The sequence below is a fragment of the Bidens hawaiensis genome, unplaced genomic scaffold (assembly GCF_021521415.1).
Source record: "Bidens hawaiensis isolate Kalapana, Puna unplaced genomic scaffold, B.hawaiensis_p1.1 tig00005851_1, whole genome shotgun sequence".
NCBI classification, from domain to species: Eukaryota; Viridiplantae; Streptophyta; class Magnoliopsida; order Asterales; family Asteraceae; genus Bidens; species Bidens hawaiensis.
The window spans coordinates 1124705-1141187 of record NW_027491385.1 but is presented as its reverse complement, the minus strand read 5'-3'; the positions used below and the strand labels follow the sequence as shown (position 1 = coordinate 1141187).

The 16483-nt window shown below is 35.8% G+C and overlaps 2 protein-coding genes across 5 annotated transcripts; one reads left to right on the top strand and one right to left on the bottom strand.

The window, feature by feature from the left end:
- Positions 1 to 1148: 1148 nt before the first annotated feature.
- LOC143630960 (DUF21 domain-containing protein At4g14240-like) lies at positions 1149 to 4825 on the bottom strand. 4 transcript variants are annotated; one of them, XM_077099839.1, is made up of 13 exons: positions 4576 to 4825; positions 3940 to 4016; positions 3737 to 3820; positions 3522 to 3635; positions 3258 to 3341; positions 3093 to 3164; positions 2903 to 2970; positions 2657 to 2744; positions 2393 to 2466; positions 1969 to 2296; positions 1834 to 1880; positions 1685 to 1760; positions 1149 to 1591 (listed from the first exon to the last, which is right to left on the bottom strand). In XM_077099839.1, the coding sequence occupies exons 1-13, from the start codon at positions 4817 to 4819 to the stop codon at positions 1466 to 1468; spliced, it is 1482 nt and encodes a 493-aa protein (XP_076955954.1). In that variant the 5' UTR covers positions 4820 to 4825; the 3' UTR covers positions 1149 to 1465. The 4 variants fall into 4 exon arrangements, with proteins under 4 accessions (XP_076955954.1, XP_076955955.1, XP_076955957.1 ...); XM_077099840.1 differs by having other exon boundaries at positions 1149 to 1588; XM_077099842.1 differs by having other exon boundaries at positions 1149 to 1579.
- Positions 4826 to 13526: 8701 nt separating this feature from the next.
- LOC143630869 (uncharacterized) lies at positions 13527 to 16483 on the top strand. The gene is made up of 6 exons (XM_077099766.1): positions 13527 to 13773; positions 14682 to 14918; positions 15009 to 15120; positions 15206 to 15380; positions 15496 to 15733; positions 16171 to 16483. Exons 1-6 carry the CDS (start codon positions 13599 to 13601, stop codon positions 16467 to 16469), a joined length of 1236 nt encoding a protein of 411 aa, XP_076955881.1. The 5' UTR covers positions 13527 to 13598; the 3' UTR covers positions 16470 to 16483.

The window sequence follows — 16483 nt, the reverse complement described above, 5'->3', positions numbered from 1 at the left end:
CGGTTTCGGTTAAGTGTGTTATAATACCATAACTAAAAACCAAAAATAAAAAAAAATGTATAAAATTTGAGGTGGATCAATTGGGTGGCGTCAATCGGTAACACTCAGGCATTGGGAAGATCTGACCATTGCCGATCCCGAAAGTTGAGGCGGTGAGTCTACGCAAATTCAGCTAATTTCTCTCACATTGGTTATGATACCGAAATTAAAACAAAATGCAGTGAGTCTACGCGAATCGTTCGGTTTCCGTTATGTTTATCATGGTACCGGAACTAATAAAAAACAAAATCCAAAGATCAATACGATGCCGCCAAGTGGCCCAATCGGCACTTGGCGGCACCAAAGCTTGTAATTATTATATATAATAATAATGATAGAAGAATTATGAGTTTATGACTTAAGGTTGATGGAGGTTAGGTGTGTGTTCGTTTATTTAACGCTAACCATAAACATACAAGAAAACGTAAACAAGCATGTTTTTTTTATCTGTGATCGTTTGTTAATAAAATGAACTTGTATAGTTGTATATGTGCAGTTGTTTATACGCTTGGGGAAACACAAAACAAATTTATAACAAAAGTTCAACATTTTAAAACATAAACATCAATGTACAAAAATGAAGTCGTAATATTAGACAAGTTGATGATTATAAAATTAAAGTCAAAAGAACAAAATATTGTAGAAAAATTATTTCTATAAAATTAAAGTCAAAATGACAAAATATTGTAGAAAATTTATTTCTATGAAATTAAAGTCAAAATAGCAAAATATATTAGAAATATTATTTTAGAGCATGCAAGCTTTAAATGCTTCATGCCAACACCATTTCTATATTTCGAAGTTCATGATATTGATCATGAGTTGGTAATTAACTGTTCATGATATCGATCATCATGCCATTGTACCAGGTTGCGTATGAGTGTGAGCAATGTCACACAGACGCCAAACCACGTGTTTAGCAGATATATCCCTTTACGCTCAGATGGGGAGGGAATACCTTGTCGGCCGGTTAACTGTGATTATGATTGTGATTGCGAGTGAGTTTTTAAATGAAAATTGTGATTGAAGTTCCCAACCACCATCTTTAAAACATCGATAATATTTCCCGGCAACTTTCTTTTTCAAACAACCATATGATTCTTTTTCAAATACTAATGATGATTATGACAATATGCACCAAAAACAAACCAACCACCACACAGTTGGCCAACATGTTTATGTAGGCCAAAAATAAAGCATGCACAAAGAAAACACACTGTCTTACAGTTACAGGTATTATTAACTTTACAATATGTGACCTCAATTTCATACCAAAAACGAAACCAAAACAAAACTAATAAAAATACCTGTCTGTATCATATGCCCTGAGAACCAGCCATCCATAACTAATTGCACATCCCTTTCTTATTTATGTTTTGCAATCAGCATGAAACTTCACCTTACAAAATCGACTTCAATATGAAACTTACGGCTCTTTCTTCAGCAAAGGCTCCGCGAGAGCCCTTTGAAACCTAGATGAAGTAGAATCATCATCGCCAGACTTCCTTGGTGTTTGACCTCCCTTATTTTGACCTCCCTGCTGCTGCTGCTGCTGCTGCATTATTTAATATTAAAAATTAAATATTATCATCATCACCAAACATGCATATGAGATTATAATGTATCAAAGAAGATGACTACTTACAGCCAAAGCAGTTAATCTCCTAACTGAAGGAGCACGGGCTACAGATGAAGCAGCTGCAGCTGCTGCTACGCGTATCCTGTGAAAACCAGACATTGGTCAGTTTTATTTTATAAAAATATGGATTAGTATTTCATACAACTTATAAGTACCTTTTATGCACATCAACAAACTCATCAGTCTCGTCTACAATTTCCTCCTACATTGATCCACAAAGTTACCAAATCATCAACTAAAACAACAAAAACCGACAAAATGATGCAATGAGAGAATGTGAAAAAATAAACCTGAAGGAGTTCTTCAAACACATCTTCCAATGTGATTATACCAATAACTTCACCTTCTTCAATATCTTCAGTTGAATAAGGCACTCCATTTGTTTGTGGGGCTACTTTTTCAACATCAATTGTCACGGTATCTGATTTGTCACCCTGCTTTAATATCAGAGGATTAGTAGATTGAACATATTGAATGGTGATTGTTTCTTGATTTGGTTCTTCTGCAAGTGTCGGTGGTTTTCTGCCTTTTCCTTTTGTTTTCACTACAGCTGCCATATGACTGCTCCCTTTTTGGAACTCGTTTAATATGTCGTATAGAGGCATGTCAGCTGGAACCCTGACAAAATATTATATAACATATCATAATTAATGTTATAAAGCTATAAAACAATTCATATTAACTTTAAAGTGATATAATAAGTTGATAACACACCTTGGAATTCTCCTAATGGAGACTGCACTTACTGGAGTCTCGGTTTCTGCTCTTACAGTAAGAAGACTTTTCACCTACACTTCAACGATATTATTTTCAAGCTATTATATTGCAATGATAAAACATTTTCTAGTAAGAAGTTTTATGCGTTCTGAATACACCTTTGACACAATTTAAATATTTGGCCCGTTAGAGATGTTATAACCAGTATTGACCAATTTACCAAAAATAGCGTCGAAGATGACAGATTTAGTGACAACTTACCAATAGGAGTCCAATAATATTTCTAGGGTTTCCAGAGTAAACAGGGACTCTACTGTGACCTCTTGCAAGAATCTTCCCCATTGCTTCCCTGACATATTAACAAACTACATAAAAATATATAAATAGAATGGTTGAGAACTCTTTTAAAGATTAACAAGTTTGAATATTTACTGGTGAACTTGTTAACTGTTAAAGAAGACCAAATGATAAAATGATAGTATCATCAAGTTGAAATGCAAAACTCACCAATCTAACTTTGAATTGACATCCAAAGAAAAAGTTGACTCGATTGGTGTCATAGCCTCCTCTGCAGTCTGATCAGAGGAAACAGAGTAATAATATAATATACCATAACTCCATATAATTAAAGAAAAAAACATAATATGAAAACAATGACTCTGAAATCATACAAATGCAAGTTTATGATATGTAATACCTTTTCAGTTAAATCTAGTGCTCCACTGATGATTGTTGTCTCGTCATGAGTGAGTTCACCTCCTTTACCAGCCTGGAATATAAACGAATGCCATTTATTCCATTAAAGTCATTTAGAATATCATTACTATGTTCTCAAAATAATTAAATCACACAAAATATTAACCTCCTGGCCATGGATTGAAACAAGGGCTTTCAACTGAGCTCGTCTAAATAAAGCATCATTATGTCCTAGTACCAAATCAAGCATCTGAAATCACAAATAACTGTACACATAAGCTGCATTGTTTTATTAACATGAGTACATGACTATATGAAATGACATGATTATGATGAAATAGGGCACACAATATATGAATTGAAACAATTACTTTGTCTATTCAAATTACAAAGAAATGTCACAACATACAAGCAAAAAGTAAGAGCTTACCTTGCCTATAGGATAGGCAATTGGATAGCAAATTATCATCAAACCCTTCACAAGCCAAATTAAACTAGACCCTATAGCAAGTCCATATCTGGTACATACTGCTTGTGGAATCACCTGTAATATGCAAAAGCAGTTGCTTTATAGAATGACGCATATCTACATGAAGCTGCAATGAAGAAAAGTTGAAAAAAAAAAATCTGATTTTTCCAAGTTACCTCTCCAAAAAACAGGACAAAAGTAACAGAAAGCACAATTGCAACAATTTGATTGAAAATCTTGTCCAGGTATATTGGCAAGGCCTGTAGATTACAACAGCATAAACCATGAACATTAATATTGTTAGAAAAGCTAAACATATGATGAAAACAACAATAACAAACTAATAGTTAATAAAAAATTTCAAAAGAAGAAGTATTACCTCCATGGCAGCTGCATTGCACAGAAGCAATGTCACAAGAAGCTGATGCTGTTTCTGAACCACAGGAAATATAACACCTGAACACCATAATATCGCACAAAATCAAGATCAGAAATCAATAAATAGTTAAATACAACATCCAATGCAACAAAAGCAGGTCCTACACTCCTAAACATTGAAAACATTTATAAAATCTCAAAAACATCTTAGATCAAATACGATATAATAACCGAGACAGATAAACTGGCCCTTTTTAGTATGAAAAATTAAAACAGATTCTATATTTATTTCCATTTACAGAATAAGATGTCAGGAATAATCTTTTAAAGTCAGAATCAAACTTTAGGTACATGCCTTAATCCTAAAAGCTAATAAACTTACACTTTATACAAATATATATACACTCCTTTTCCATAGAATCATTTCATTCACACCTAAATTAACCTATCAAATGATTCAAATTCTATTTCCAAAATTAAATTAAATTAAATTAAATTCAAATATACAATCATTTCATTCACACCTAAATCAACCTATCAAATGATTCAAATCCTAATTCCAAAATTAAATTAAATTAAATTAAATTCAAAATCCTTAAATAAAACCTAACAGGCATTAACAATAAGCAACAACAACCTGCTTGCTTCTTTTCGACCGGTGTACCGCTGCGTTGGAGGATCTCGAGCTCAACGAGACCTAGCGACATCAATCCGAGCGTGAGTCCAGACATGATACCTGCAAAAATGACGAGAAAACACGAGATGCCGACGTAGAGATAGAACATCGGCGATCCGAATTCGATTTCAGCTCCTAACGTCGAGCCGTTAGGGTTCGTAATCGCCATTCGTATCATCTGCACTGCGTTTATCGCATGCATCATGTACAGATTCAATCTCAATCAAAATCTGCAGCTCGGTAAGTTATTGTTGAATTTGAAGCATTAATTATGAAATAAATGATTTAACGGATTCGATCTGACAGTGGATGAGTTCTCGATTGGGCGAGAAGAAGACTGATTGAATTGAATTGAATTGAAACCAGCAGGCAATTATTCCGTTAGGGTTAAGAGGTTGCATTAATTAGTGTTATTATGAATGATGTGTCTCTCTATGTGACATAGATCATCTCGTGAAATGTGAGGTGTGGTCTCCGAGCTGCTCACGAGTGACTCGAGCTTTGTGTAAGAAGCTCGGTCGAGTCTTGTTGAGCCATGCATATATTTATGTGTGACTTGGATTTTTATGTATTAATTTTATATATTGTATTAATTTCATACTGTATATGCGAGCTTTGGCTCGTTTAAAGTACTATTCAAGCTAGATTTGATAAAAATTTAAAAAGGCTCAAAATGAATCGAGTATTTTCAAACTCGAGCTGAGTCGAGCCTCAAATAAAGCTCAATGAGTTATCGAGCTTGAACCTTGTATAGTAACCTTGGGGCATCTTTCAGACTTTTATGCATTGGTTCATCGAGTCTTATCGAATCTTGTGTATATTTGTGTGGGGCATCTGTCAGACTCATAGACATTGGTTTCATAGTGTATAACCGAGCATGAGATGAGTTTTGGCTTGTTTAAGGTACTAGAGAAGCTCGAGCCGAGCTTAGGCTCGTTTAAAGTTTTTCTCAAGTCGTATAAAAATAATAAAAAAACATATATAAAAGAAGATAGTGTAATTTGACAAGATTGCACTTACAACTTTCAGAAACTATGAGGACGGAAATGGCTATATAAGTTTATTTTGGACGGATATGATAAAAGTGAGCTAACTATATTAACTATATGGACGAAAATGACAAATTGCTCTATTTAAATATAAGGTATTTTTGTTATTTCATACTAACTTAACATACTAAAACCAATGGAGTTAGTGATTTGGACTGAAATGGCAAAAAAATGAAACCACAAGAACGGAAATGACTAAAAGGAATTTTTTTTGACGGAAATGACTAAAAGTGCAAACCACATGGACGAAAATAACAGTTCACTCATAAACAAATTAATAATAAACGAACCGAGTACAAACTTAAAAAAAAAAAGAGCTCGAAACGATCCAAACTCAACTCAGCTCGGCTTGACTAATTACCCACACGTGTTATTATATTTTATTATTTTTTTGTGCTTATTTAAGTGGCAAGCCATGGCGGCTGATGGTGTGGGATTAGGTGAATTTTTGTTGTGTTATGATGTGTCACGTTGCTGTTTAGAGAGATGTCATTCATATTTCATTTCTAGAGGTTGTGATTGATTAGTTTAAAATGGAATGTACGGTCTATATTAAGTCGAGCAATAGCGATACTAGATTCTATTTTCATGTTGTTGCATGCTCGTGTCTTATTAGTAGGTTAAGATCTGGGGTCGTCTCCGAGAATCTCTTAAAATTTTGAGGCCTGGGACAAGTACAAAAACAGGCCCTTAAAATCGCATTCTCAATTATGTAACAGATACTTTGATAATTTTATTAATATGGTTGTCTTTCAAAAACCCAAAACAAAAAAACAATAATAAACATGTTATTAAAATGATTCATATAAAACGCCAATGAAAGTTTTTTCTATAAAAAAAATAACACTAATTGTGGGAATTAAACCATTGACATTTGTTTCCATAGTTCATAATACTTTCCACTCAATTAACTTTTGTGTTAAAACAAAATTATATATAAAATGTAAATTTTATTTGTTAACAAATACGGGCCTCTCGGGCGAGTGGTCTGAGCCCGTCGCCCTCCCCTTGGGGCGGCCTGTTAAGAGCGTATGACACGTAACGTAACATTATTGATGTATCTGTGAATTTTTTCTGCGGGGCCAAAAAAATCGTCCAGTTCGCTTAACAATAGGTATAATTTAGGTCAGGTCGGATCACATAATAATTTTTTTTCTCAAACAAGCAACAAAACTTGTATTAATAGCGGGTCACATAATAATATATCTTTATCATGAACTAAATACAGTAGCACAATATTAAAACTGAAAAAAAGTATAATATTTTATGCTATAGATTTAGATGCTTCGAAAAAAGAAATCTCTAAAAAATTTATAACTTTCTCTTCTCTTTCACCTTGATCCTCTAGGTACCGTAAGGGGGCGGATCGAACGGTGTCAAAATTTCAGGGGGTGGTTGGAATAAATCGCATATATATACTTCGAAAAAGATAAAACTTTTAACTTTTAAGATAGACGGCTGCATTCCCAATCCATATGTTTCAATTCAAATCAAATAAAAATAATAAACAGACACAAACTAAAAACAATTCAAAAATAACATTTTATATTAGAATTCTAAAATTTAAACTATACTCAAATATTTTACTTTTAACTAACATCGAAATAAAAATTACAAAAAGTTACGTGAAGTTAATTTTTATTAGACCGTTTGTTGTGGATCGCCAAGGAGGCGCCATTTCACCTCAATTTCACCTAGCCACATTTAAACAAAAAAAAAAAGAGGCGTAATCCCATAACACCACCGTTACCATGCCGGCGCCATCCCTTTCTAGCCATCCAACACCATTCTTTTCACACCATGCCCCCTCTTGGTGGCCTGGTGGGTGGGTTCGCTTCAAGCTCATCATTTTTATGCAAATACACACATTTATTTACATCTTTATTTAAATATCAAACCACAAAACACATTAGTTAAGGATAAAAGGTTAAAACTCAATTGTTTACATAACAATGAGTCGAAGCTTGTAATACCATGTGTAGCGGGTGCCCAAAAAGCCCCCATAGCGCCCCAACACACCTCCCCCAGGGGCTTTTTGGACTTAGGTGCTATTTGTTTTTTAAGACAAAAACTGTCTGCAATCTGATTTCATGTCTGCAACTGAAATGTGGTCTGAAGGTCTGCAATCTGAAAATATAATACTGTTTGTTTTATAAACTGGGTATCGTCTGCATAAGCTGAAAATTAGTTACCTATCATATATATTGTAACATCACAAAAATTTTGGTCCAAATTTGACAAATTAATAAAACTTAAGGACTAAAAATATTCATGGCAAATGTAAAGAGAAAAATAAAACAAAGAATGGAAATAGCTTATGTTAAGGAATGGAGTAAGGAGACTCCATCTCACATCGGAAAAAGAAAGAAAAATAAAGCACTTTATAAGAAGAGAACATTCCATGGAAATGTTCTTAAATGGCCAACCACTCTCCCTAGTCCTAGCGGAAGGTGCGAACCACCCGACGAGCACGGGCTTGGGCGCAATGTGGCGCACTTTGCACTTCGCACTTCGCATCGCCGCGAGCCGCCTTTGTATTTTTGGATCTTGATAAGATCAAGATATGGCAAGTTACCAAAAGACCAGGGACTAAAAATGAACATATTCAAAATTTTGCATCTTCGCAATACGCGAAGAATCCAAGTTGTGCATCTTCGCGATACGCGAAGATGTAGTACACGTGGAGAGACAGGAACGACACGTGGCAAGCCTACGCGGCGACTCAGCGAAGCTAGTGCAGCTTTCGCGATACGCGAAGTTGCACAAAAATTTCTATAAATAGGCCGGCCATAGGGGTGGTCCTCACCATCCAACTCACATTTCCAATTACACATTGTCTCGATTTACGTGCCACGACCCGAGATGGCGATATCCCGACAAGCCTTACCTCGAAATACGTGCCATAACCCTACTTAAATATCCTCTCGACTAACCTCCACGTAGAAGTGTTGTTCAAGTAAAGCACAAGTATTTCTATAAATAAGCCATTCAAGGTAGGGGTTCTGTCCGATTATTATAATATAAATGGCTTAGACCCTAGTCAGGGATATAGCACATACCTTGATTTTATAAAGTGGAAATAAGATTTTATGAAGTCAAAATTATAGATAAAATAATACTTCTATATTTTATATAAAGATTTTATATTTCTTATAATAAGAATTTGAAATATATGTTTTCTTCACGAAGAAGAAACAAAGGTTTATAAATGATTAAAAAGAAAGGACTAGAGGTCCTTATATTTATAAAGAGATAAAATGTCAAGGTAAAGGTTATGTAATCGGACTAAAGGTCTGAAGCTAGATCGTTGATCTAGTATTTATAAAATGTTATTCTCGTACTATAGGTCCGAGGTAACGAGAAAAATTGGTGAGAAACACCAACCAAGAAGAAAGGTGAATACGTTCAACTTTTTATAAAACAAGTCTGTGAATGTTTGCATGGGATTATATCCTTAAAACTTTATAAACAAAAGTGATACTGGCCCTCAGGCTGTTGTATACGTTTGTCTGGATCCTTACATATGTGGGCAGACGGTGGGCACACCACACCACACTTGCTAATGCCTCCGCCACGTTGGGCCGGACCCAAGTAATGTCCGAGATGGGATTATCTTGTGTATATTAAATAGTTGCCAAGACCTCGATGCTGCGGTATCGCTGAGAGGTTTCAAGTATAACTGGAGGTTTATAATAGTATATTTAACCTGGTTGTTTCCTAAGCCACGATGGGCCGGGTCACAAGATACCCGAGGGGATAACTAAGTAACTTAAATGTTTTGTGTCAGCGTGTTCACCAGCATGTGTTGCTGACGTATTTTTTTTTATAACTGTTTTACAGGTAATGGAGAATAGGTGTTTTGAGACAGAGGATAGCCGTTAGACGATCTGATGGCTCAAAGGATGTTTTAATATTAAAATAATGTAAATCATGGTTTTAATATCCAAACACTTTTGTATAACTTAACGGGTGTTTCAAACCCCGTGATTTGAATATAATAATATTTTATTAAAAGTCTTCCGCTTTACAACCTTTAACTCTGATGTATTTACAAAACAGATACCAACTTACGAGTCATACGCCCAGGCCCTGAGCCGGGGTGTGACATATATCACAGTAGATAGAAGTCATTTAACGTTTGCAGACTAGTAAAATAGTTGGTGGTGGGCGGTGAACGGTGGTGGTGGCAGACGGTGGGTGGTGGTGGTGATGGACAGTGATGGTGGTGGTGGCAGACGGTGGGTGGTGGTGGTGATGGACAGTGATGGTGGTGGGTGGTGGACGGTGTTGGTGGCGGATGGTAGGTGGTGGTGGTGGCGGACGGTGGGTGGTGGTGGTGATGGACGGTGATGGTGGTGGGTGGTCGACGGTGTTGGTGGCGGATGGTAGGTGGTGGTGGTGGGTGGTGGTGGTGGGTGGTGGTAGTGGACGATGGTTGTGGCCGACGGGTGGGTGATGGTTGTGATGGATGGTGGTGGTGGTGGTGATGGACGGTGGTGCGGGTGGTGGGTGGTGGTGGTGGCGGACGGTGGGTGGTGGCAGTGGATGATGGTTGTGGCCAACGGGTGGGTGGTAGTGGTGGTGGTGGGTGGTGGTAGTGGACGGTGGGTGGTGGTGGTGGACGGTGGGTGGTGGTGGCGGCGCATGATAGGTAGTGGTGGTGTTGGACATTGGGTGTTGGTAGGATGTTAAGAAGTGTGAAGAAGTTAAACAATAGCTTCTTTTTTAAGACCATAAAAGCAGTTTGCAGATCTTATTTAAAAAAAAAACAAACAGTCTTCAGACGCGCAGACATAAGCCTCCTGCAGATGTTTTAAGCAAAAACAAACACCACCTTAGACGTTTTATACATGGTGCCCCTTTCACAATCTCTTCAACCAATCATTTTTTAAATTAATAAATTCCAACCAATTATATATTTATATTATTTATATTTATAAAATTAATTATTATTAAGTAATGATTGCAAGGAGCTTTATATCACTACATCACTTTCTGTATAGAGCTCCATTGGTGACTCAATTCCCACATATACCAATCTGTATAAAACTTCATTGCTGACTCGGTATCCACATATTGTAAAACGCTAAGAGGTGAGGCTCTCTTCTCTCTTATCTTATCCCCTCTTCAACCTTCCCTTACCATAGACTTGTCTCTAGGTGTCTTCTCCTTTTGTCCCTCACTCCAACTTTGATGCTACGAGATTGAAAGCTATTGCACACAAAGATGTCACTTCTTGAATGATGACAGGTGACCACGTGTTATTGAGATCAACTAGGAGTTGACAAACATGATAATAATATTCTTCCAAAAGTACAAAGTTATTAAAAAGAACTTGGACACTTGGTAAAGAGTCAAGTAAGAAAAAAAAATTATAAGAACTAATAACTATTAAAAAAACTGAAACTTACAAAAATACCATATAAAAACATTTAGTCAAGTCCTTTTTTCGTATTCATAGTTTGCGTTTAGTCCAACTTCGAAATCTTCAATCAGAGTCCTATGGTTTCATTTTTTTATCATTTTCGTCCCAAACACAACTCAACTAGATTTTATCTATTTGTTTTCACAAGATGACCAAAATACCTTTGTTTTTAAATTCTTTTGGACTGAACTTATTAAAACATTTAACTACATGGAGCAAAAAGAAATTATATGAGCAGTTTCACATAACTAAATTTAAACTAGTTTTCAAGACTTGCATGTTATGGTGGGGTCGTTAAATCAAACAAAAAAAGACGTAAAAATGTTGAACCATTCATACGCGTTAACTCACAAAAAAATAGATTGAAACGTAAAACACAGAAAATAATAAATAAGTTGAAACGGTAGGATAAAGCATAGAAAATAATTACTAAGTTGAAATGGCAAGGAACATTATTATAGTGGGTTAGAATTAATACAATATATAATAACAATAATAAATAGTTAAATAAATTTTAAAATAAATAGGTTTACTAAAACAGTAAAGTATATATGATGTTAACATCCCGATTTCTATAGAAAATAGAATGCTTGTTACTGTTTAAACATTTGTCCTAACGAGTTTATATCTAGTAAAACATTTATAAATAATATTTGTAATTGTTTTTATAAGAGATGAGAAAAACGTATTGAACTTTATACCTAAAATCGGCTACTAGTAAACTTGGAGCACTGAGTGTGTGCGAAACAAAAAATGGAAATCAAAAGGGGAATTAACCAGACAATTGGAAAAGATGAACTAAATAAAAGAAGAAGGAAGACATGGGTCGAAGACCACCTGATTATCGATGAACCAGAGAGGCAACGAAGGGGATCGAAATTCGTATCTCAAAATCGCGAGCTCATGCAATCCAAATCTGGTTCTATCATCCCGCTCGATTTCTTCAAGGTCTGCGCTGTTTGTTGACTTGCAAACTAGTTACTTGATATGAAGCTTGGGATTTAATGGAACGGGAAGAGAATTTAAATATGTCTATCCTGCGGGCGAAGGTAAATATCATGCGGGTGGGTGATCAATGCGAGTGTTGGATAAAGTGGATGCTATAGAAGAGGGCGTTGGATATGTCAAGGGGACTATCGAGAAAATTGATGATCGAAAGCTACGATGTGATCAAGTCCTGGGAACGGGTCAACGATGTAGAAGGGAGATATTATTTCTATGAATTATATAAGCTATTTTTGTCGAGTCACTTTCATTTTGTGACGTGCTTTGAAGTATATCTCTAAGGTCGGTTCGTTTGCGTGCTATTCGAGTTACGCCTATTTTTACAAACGATTTGTGATTAAAGAGATTACGTTTTCGTAAGAATTTGTTTCAACACGAGAAGGCCATGACGAGGTTTATAGTAAAAGAAAATATAACCAATATAATTTACTAATTTCCATTGTGTTAAGAAAGTGTAACCGACATCTTGAGAACAATGATTTTTTTTATCGAGTAATCTTAAAAGACTAATAATAATAAGGGAAAAAATTGGGGCCTATTCTCCACAAAGTGCCTTTAAATGTTTATAATTAAGTTATGGGTGCTTCATATGGTCTATAAAAATTCAAACAAAACTATAAATTTTTAGTATACTCTCATTATTCGTAATTAATAAATGAATAAACATAAAGTCTAAGAAAAGAAAAGGCGAAAAAAGAAAGAAATAGTAAGTTTGCGAGTACATTGAAAGACTAGAAAATAAGTTATCTTTCTAAATAAGATGGCTTACTTCTTCAAAACAGTGAAATATATTAAATCGTTAGGGTTTTTTTAGATAAAAATTGTTTGTCTTTTAAAAATTTGTTGTGAAAAGATCAGTATAACTTTATGTTGTAAGTCTTTTTTACTTCTGTTCGGTTTCTAGCTTCTTACTAGTTGCTTTAATGAAATTTGTCACTAAAAAAACAAAACAAAAAAAAAAAAGCTAAATTCGTGAGTAGAAGCGTAAAGGTTCTATTTTTGAAATTGTTATTGTTCGAAACATATGATATTTTACCATTGCCCATTCCAATATGGTGTAGTGTTAAGAAGCTTGGGTTTCTCAATGGAGATCAAAGTTCAAATCCCACTAACAACACTTTAGAGGGGACATGAGTGACTTAATAAAGAAAGAGTGGATCTTTCTTATCTCCAGTTCAATCTTGAGGGCGTACGAGTTTTACTACCGGTAGGCTTTTGAACGGGTGGGTTATACCCGAAATTAGAGACGTTTAAGGGCTATTTATTACTGAGTTGACCCAGCTGACGATAACTTTTTGACTTTGGGTCACCTTCAACCCTAATTTTCTGGATGTTATCGGTTAAGAAAAAAGATATTTTACCATAACCGAAGGTTCGAGTATTTATCCGAAACAATAATCCAGTCTCTGAATATCGGTAAAGTCGTTACTCGTTAGTCGTTACAGATCCATCAATCAATCAACAACCAGAGCTCACAACAACGATACCCATCAATCAATTAAACGATGTCGTGTTGCGTGGGATGCTGTGCGTCTTTAACCTGCGGCTTGTGCACATCAGCCGCATCAACGATCACAAAGAAGTCAGCTAGGCTCGGCTATTGCGGACTCTTTGGGCTCTCGTTGATCGTCTCGTGGGTCCTTCGTGAAGTCGGCACGCCTCTGTTGAAGCAATTCTCTTGTAAGTTGTTCTATTTGATGAAATTACGTGGAATTGTGAATTGGGGGTTTGTTGTTTGATGTTGGTTTTGGAATAATTGAATTAGGGTTTTGTAATTCGGGTCGGGTTTGATGGTTTTGGATGATCAAGTTTGGATTTTAGCTAAAAATAGGCTGTAGTGTGAGTTGCATAGCTAAAAATAGGCTGTGAAATGCTAAAAATGTTTAATTTTACACGTTTGTATACAAAAATGTTGGCCCGTGAAGCTTTTGATGGACAAGCGAATGGTTCACGAACAGCTAACCGAACGAAATTTCTTGTTCGTGTTCGTTTGTTAAGGAAATGAACTTGTTTGTGAGTGGTTCACGGACAGAAACGAACGGACAAACAAAGTTTTATTTGATTTGGCTAACATAGAACGGTCAGTGTCGATGGCGATGGTTCGGTCTGGCTACCAAGTTTGTGTTGGTGTTTTCTTTGGCATTCATATTCATATGTTCAATTTTACATATAAATTATTAAATATACTCGTATACATTTTGTTTTATAGTTAATAATTTTGCTTAAATTTATATGATAAGATTAGGGATGTCATTATAAAGTATTAAAATTCTTTAATGAACTAACAGTCTAACATAAACAAACAAATATTAATGAACATAAATGAACACATTATCTATTGACTGTTCATGAACACAATGGAACGACGAACGAGCATGGCCTCTGTTCGTGTTCGTTCATTTAGTTAATCGTATGAAATTCTTTGTTCATGTTCGTTCATCTATTAAACAAATAAACATAAACGAATTTCCTGCTGAAGAGTTTGTTGAACGTTCGGATCGTTTACAGTCCTAAAAAATAATAGCCAATTGTGTGAATTTTGAGTTAAATCTCTCTAACTAATCAAGTTTTTATTTTGGGATTTATAGGGATCAACACTTCTGATACTCTTTCTGATGAATGGTTCCAAATGCAAGCCGTTCTTCGTGTCAGCCTTGGAAATTGTTTGTTTTTTGCAATACTGGCGGTAATAATGATTGGTGTAAAGGATCAAAACGACAGGCGTGACGGCTGGCATCATGGTGGATGGATTTTCAAGATTGTGATTTGGGCTTTGCTTATTATCCTCATGTTTTTCCTTCCAAATCCAGTCATATCAGTTTATGGTTAGTTTAGATCCTATTGGATCACTAATTGAGATAATTAACTCAGGTTTTGCCTTTTTGATCAAAAGTTTTTATTTTTGTAATATGCAGGATTTATATCGAAATTTGGAGCAGGGTTCTTTTTGTTAGTTCAAGTAATAATATTGTTGGATGCTACACATTCTTGGAATGATGCTTGGGTTGCTAAAGATGAACAGAAGTGGTTAGCTAATAATTGATAGTTACATGCTTACTATTTCCTCATTTCTTTCTTCATTTTCTGATATATTTGTTACGTATATTTTCAGGTTTGTTGCTTTACTTGCAGTATCGGTTACTTGCTATATCGCTGCATTCACAATATCCGGGCTGCTGTTTATCTGGTTCAACCCATCTGGCCATGACTGTGGTCTAAATGTCTTCTTCCTTGTTATGACAATGATTCTAGCACTTACGTTCGCTATTATTGCATTGCATCCCACGGTAATCATATGTATATTTTTAATCATATTATTACAAACCCTTGCAGGTATACAACCCATATATTTGACTCAATGAACTTAATGTTTAAAGTTCAATTCATGATGCTATTTAACAGGTGAATGGTAGCTTGCTGCCTGCTTCGGTTATTTCTGTTTACTGTGCTTATTTGTGTTACACTGGTCTTTCTGCTGAACCTAGAGATTATGCCTGCAACGGTTTAAACGGTTCCAAAGCGGTTACCACAAGCACACTGATTCTTGGCATGCTTACAACTGTTTTATCAGTTTTATATTCGGCTCTTCGGGCCGGTTCTTCAACAACATTCTTATCTCCTCCATCTTCTCCTAGAGCAGGTAATGCATGCACACTGTACAGTTGATCATGCACATTACATATTTTATTGGATTCATGAAACTAAGGGCGGGCTTGGTGACGAATCAGAACGGGTTCAGGTTTATACGAGTTCAGGTCAAAACAGGGTTTTCTAAAAGTGTCATTTTTGGTTCGGTAAAAATGAGCTGTGTTAAAAAAGTATTAATTTGGTTCGGGCCAAGCGGGCCGCTTTAAAAAAGTATCATTTTGGCTCATGGCAGAACAGGTGTCTTAGAAAGGTATCATTTTGGTTCTGGTCAAAACGGGCCATTTTAAAGAAGTATCAATTTGGTTTGGGTCAAAACGGGCCGGTTAACCCATTTGGACCCTTGTTTTATAATAGTTGCCCGTTGACTAATTTGAATAGACCCAAATTGACTGTACGTATACACGAAACTAACATTTTAGCTTACAACAGGCGAGCGATCACCATTTCTAGAGTCGGAAGAGTTGGAATCAGGCAAAGGCAAAAAAGAAGTGGAAGTGGAAGCGAGACCCGTGAGTTATTCGTACATGTTTTTCCATCTGATATTTGCACTGGCGAGCATGTATTCAGCCATGCTTTTATCTGGATGGAGCAGTTCAGAAAGCTCAGATCTCATAGATGTCGGGTGGACTTCAGTTTGGGTTCGGGTTGGCACCGAGTGGGTTACAGCCGCACTTTATATTTGGTCCCTCATGGCTCCACTCGTCTTCCCTGACCGTGAATTTTACTAGACATATGTTTGGTT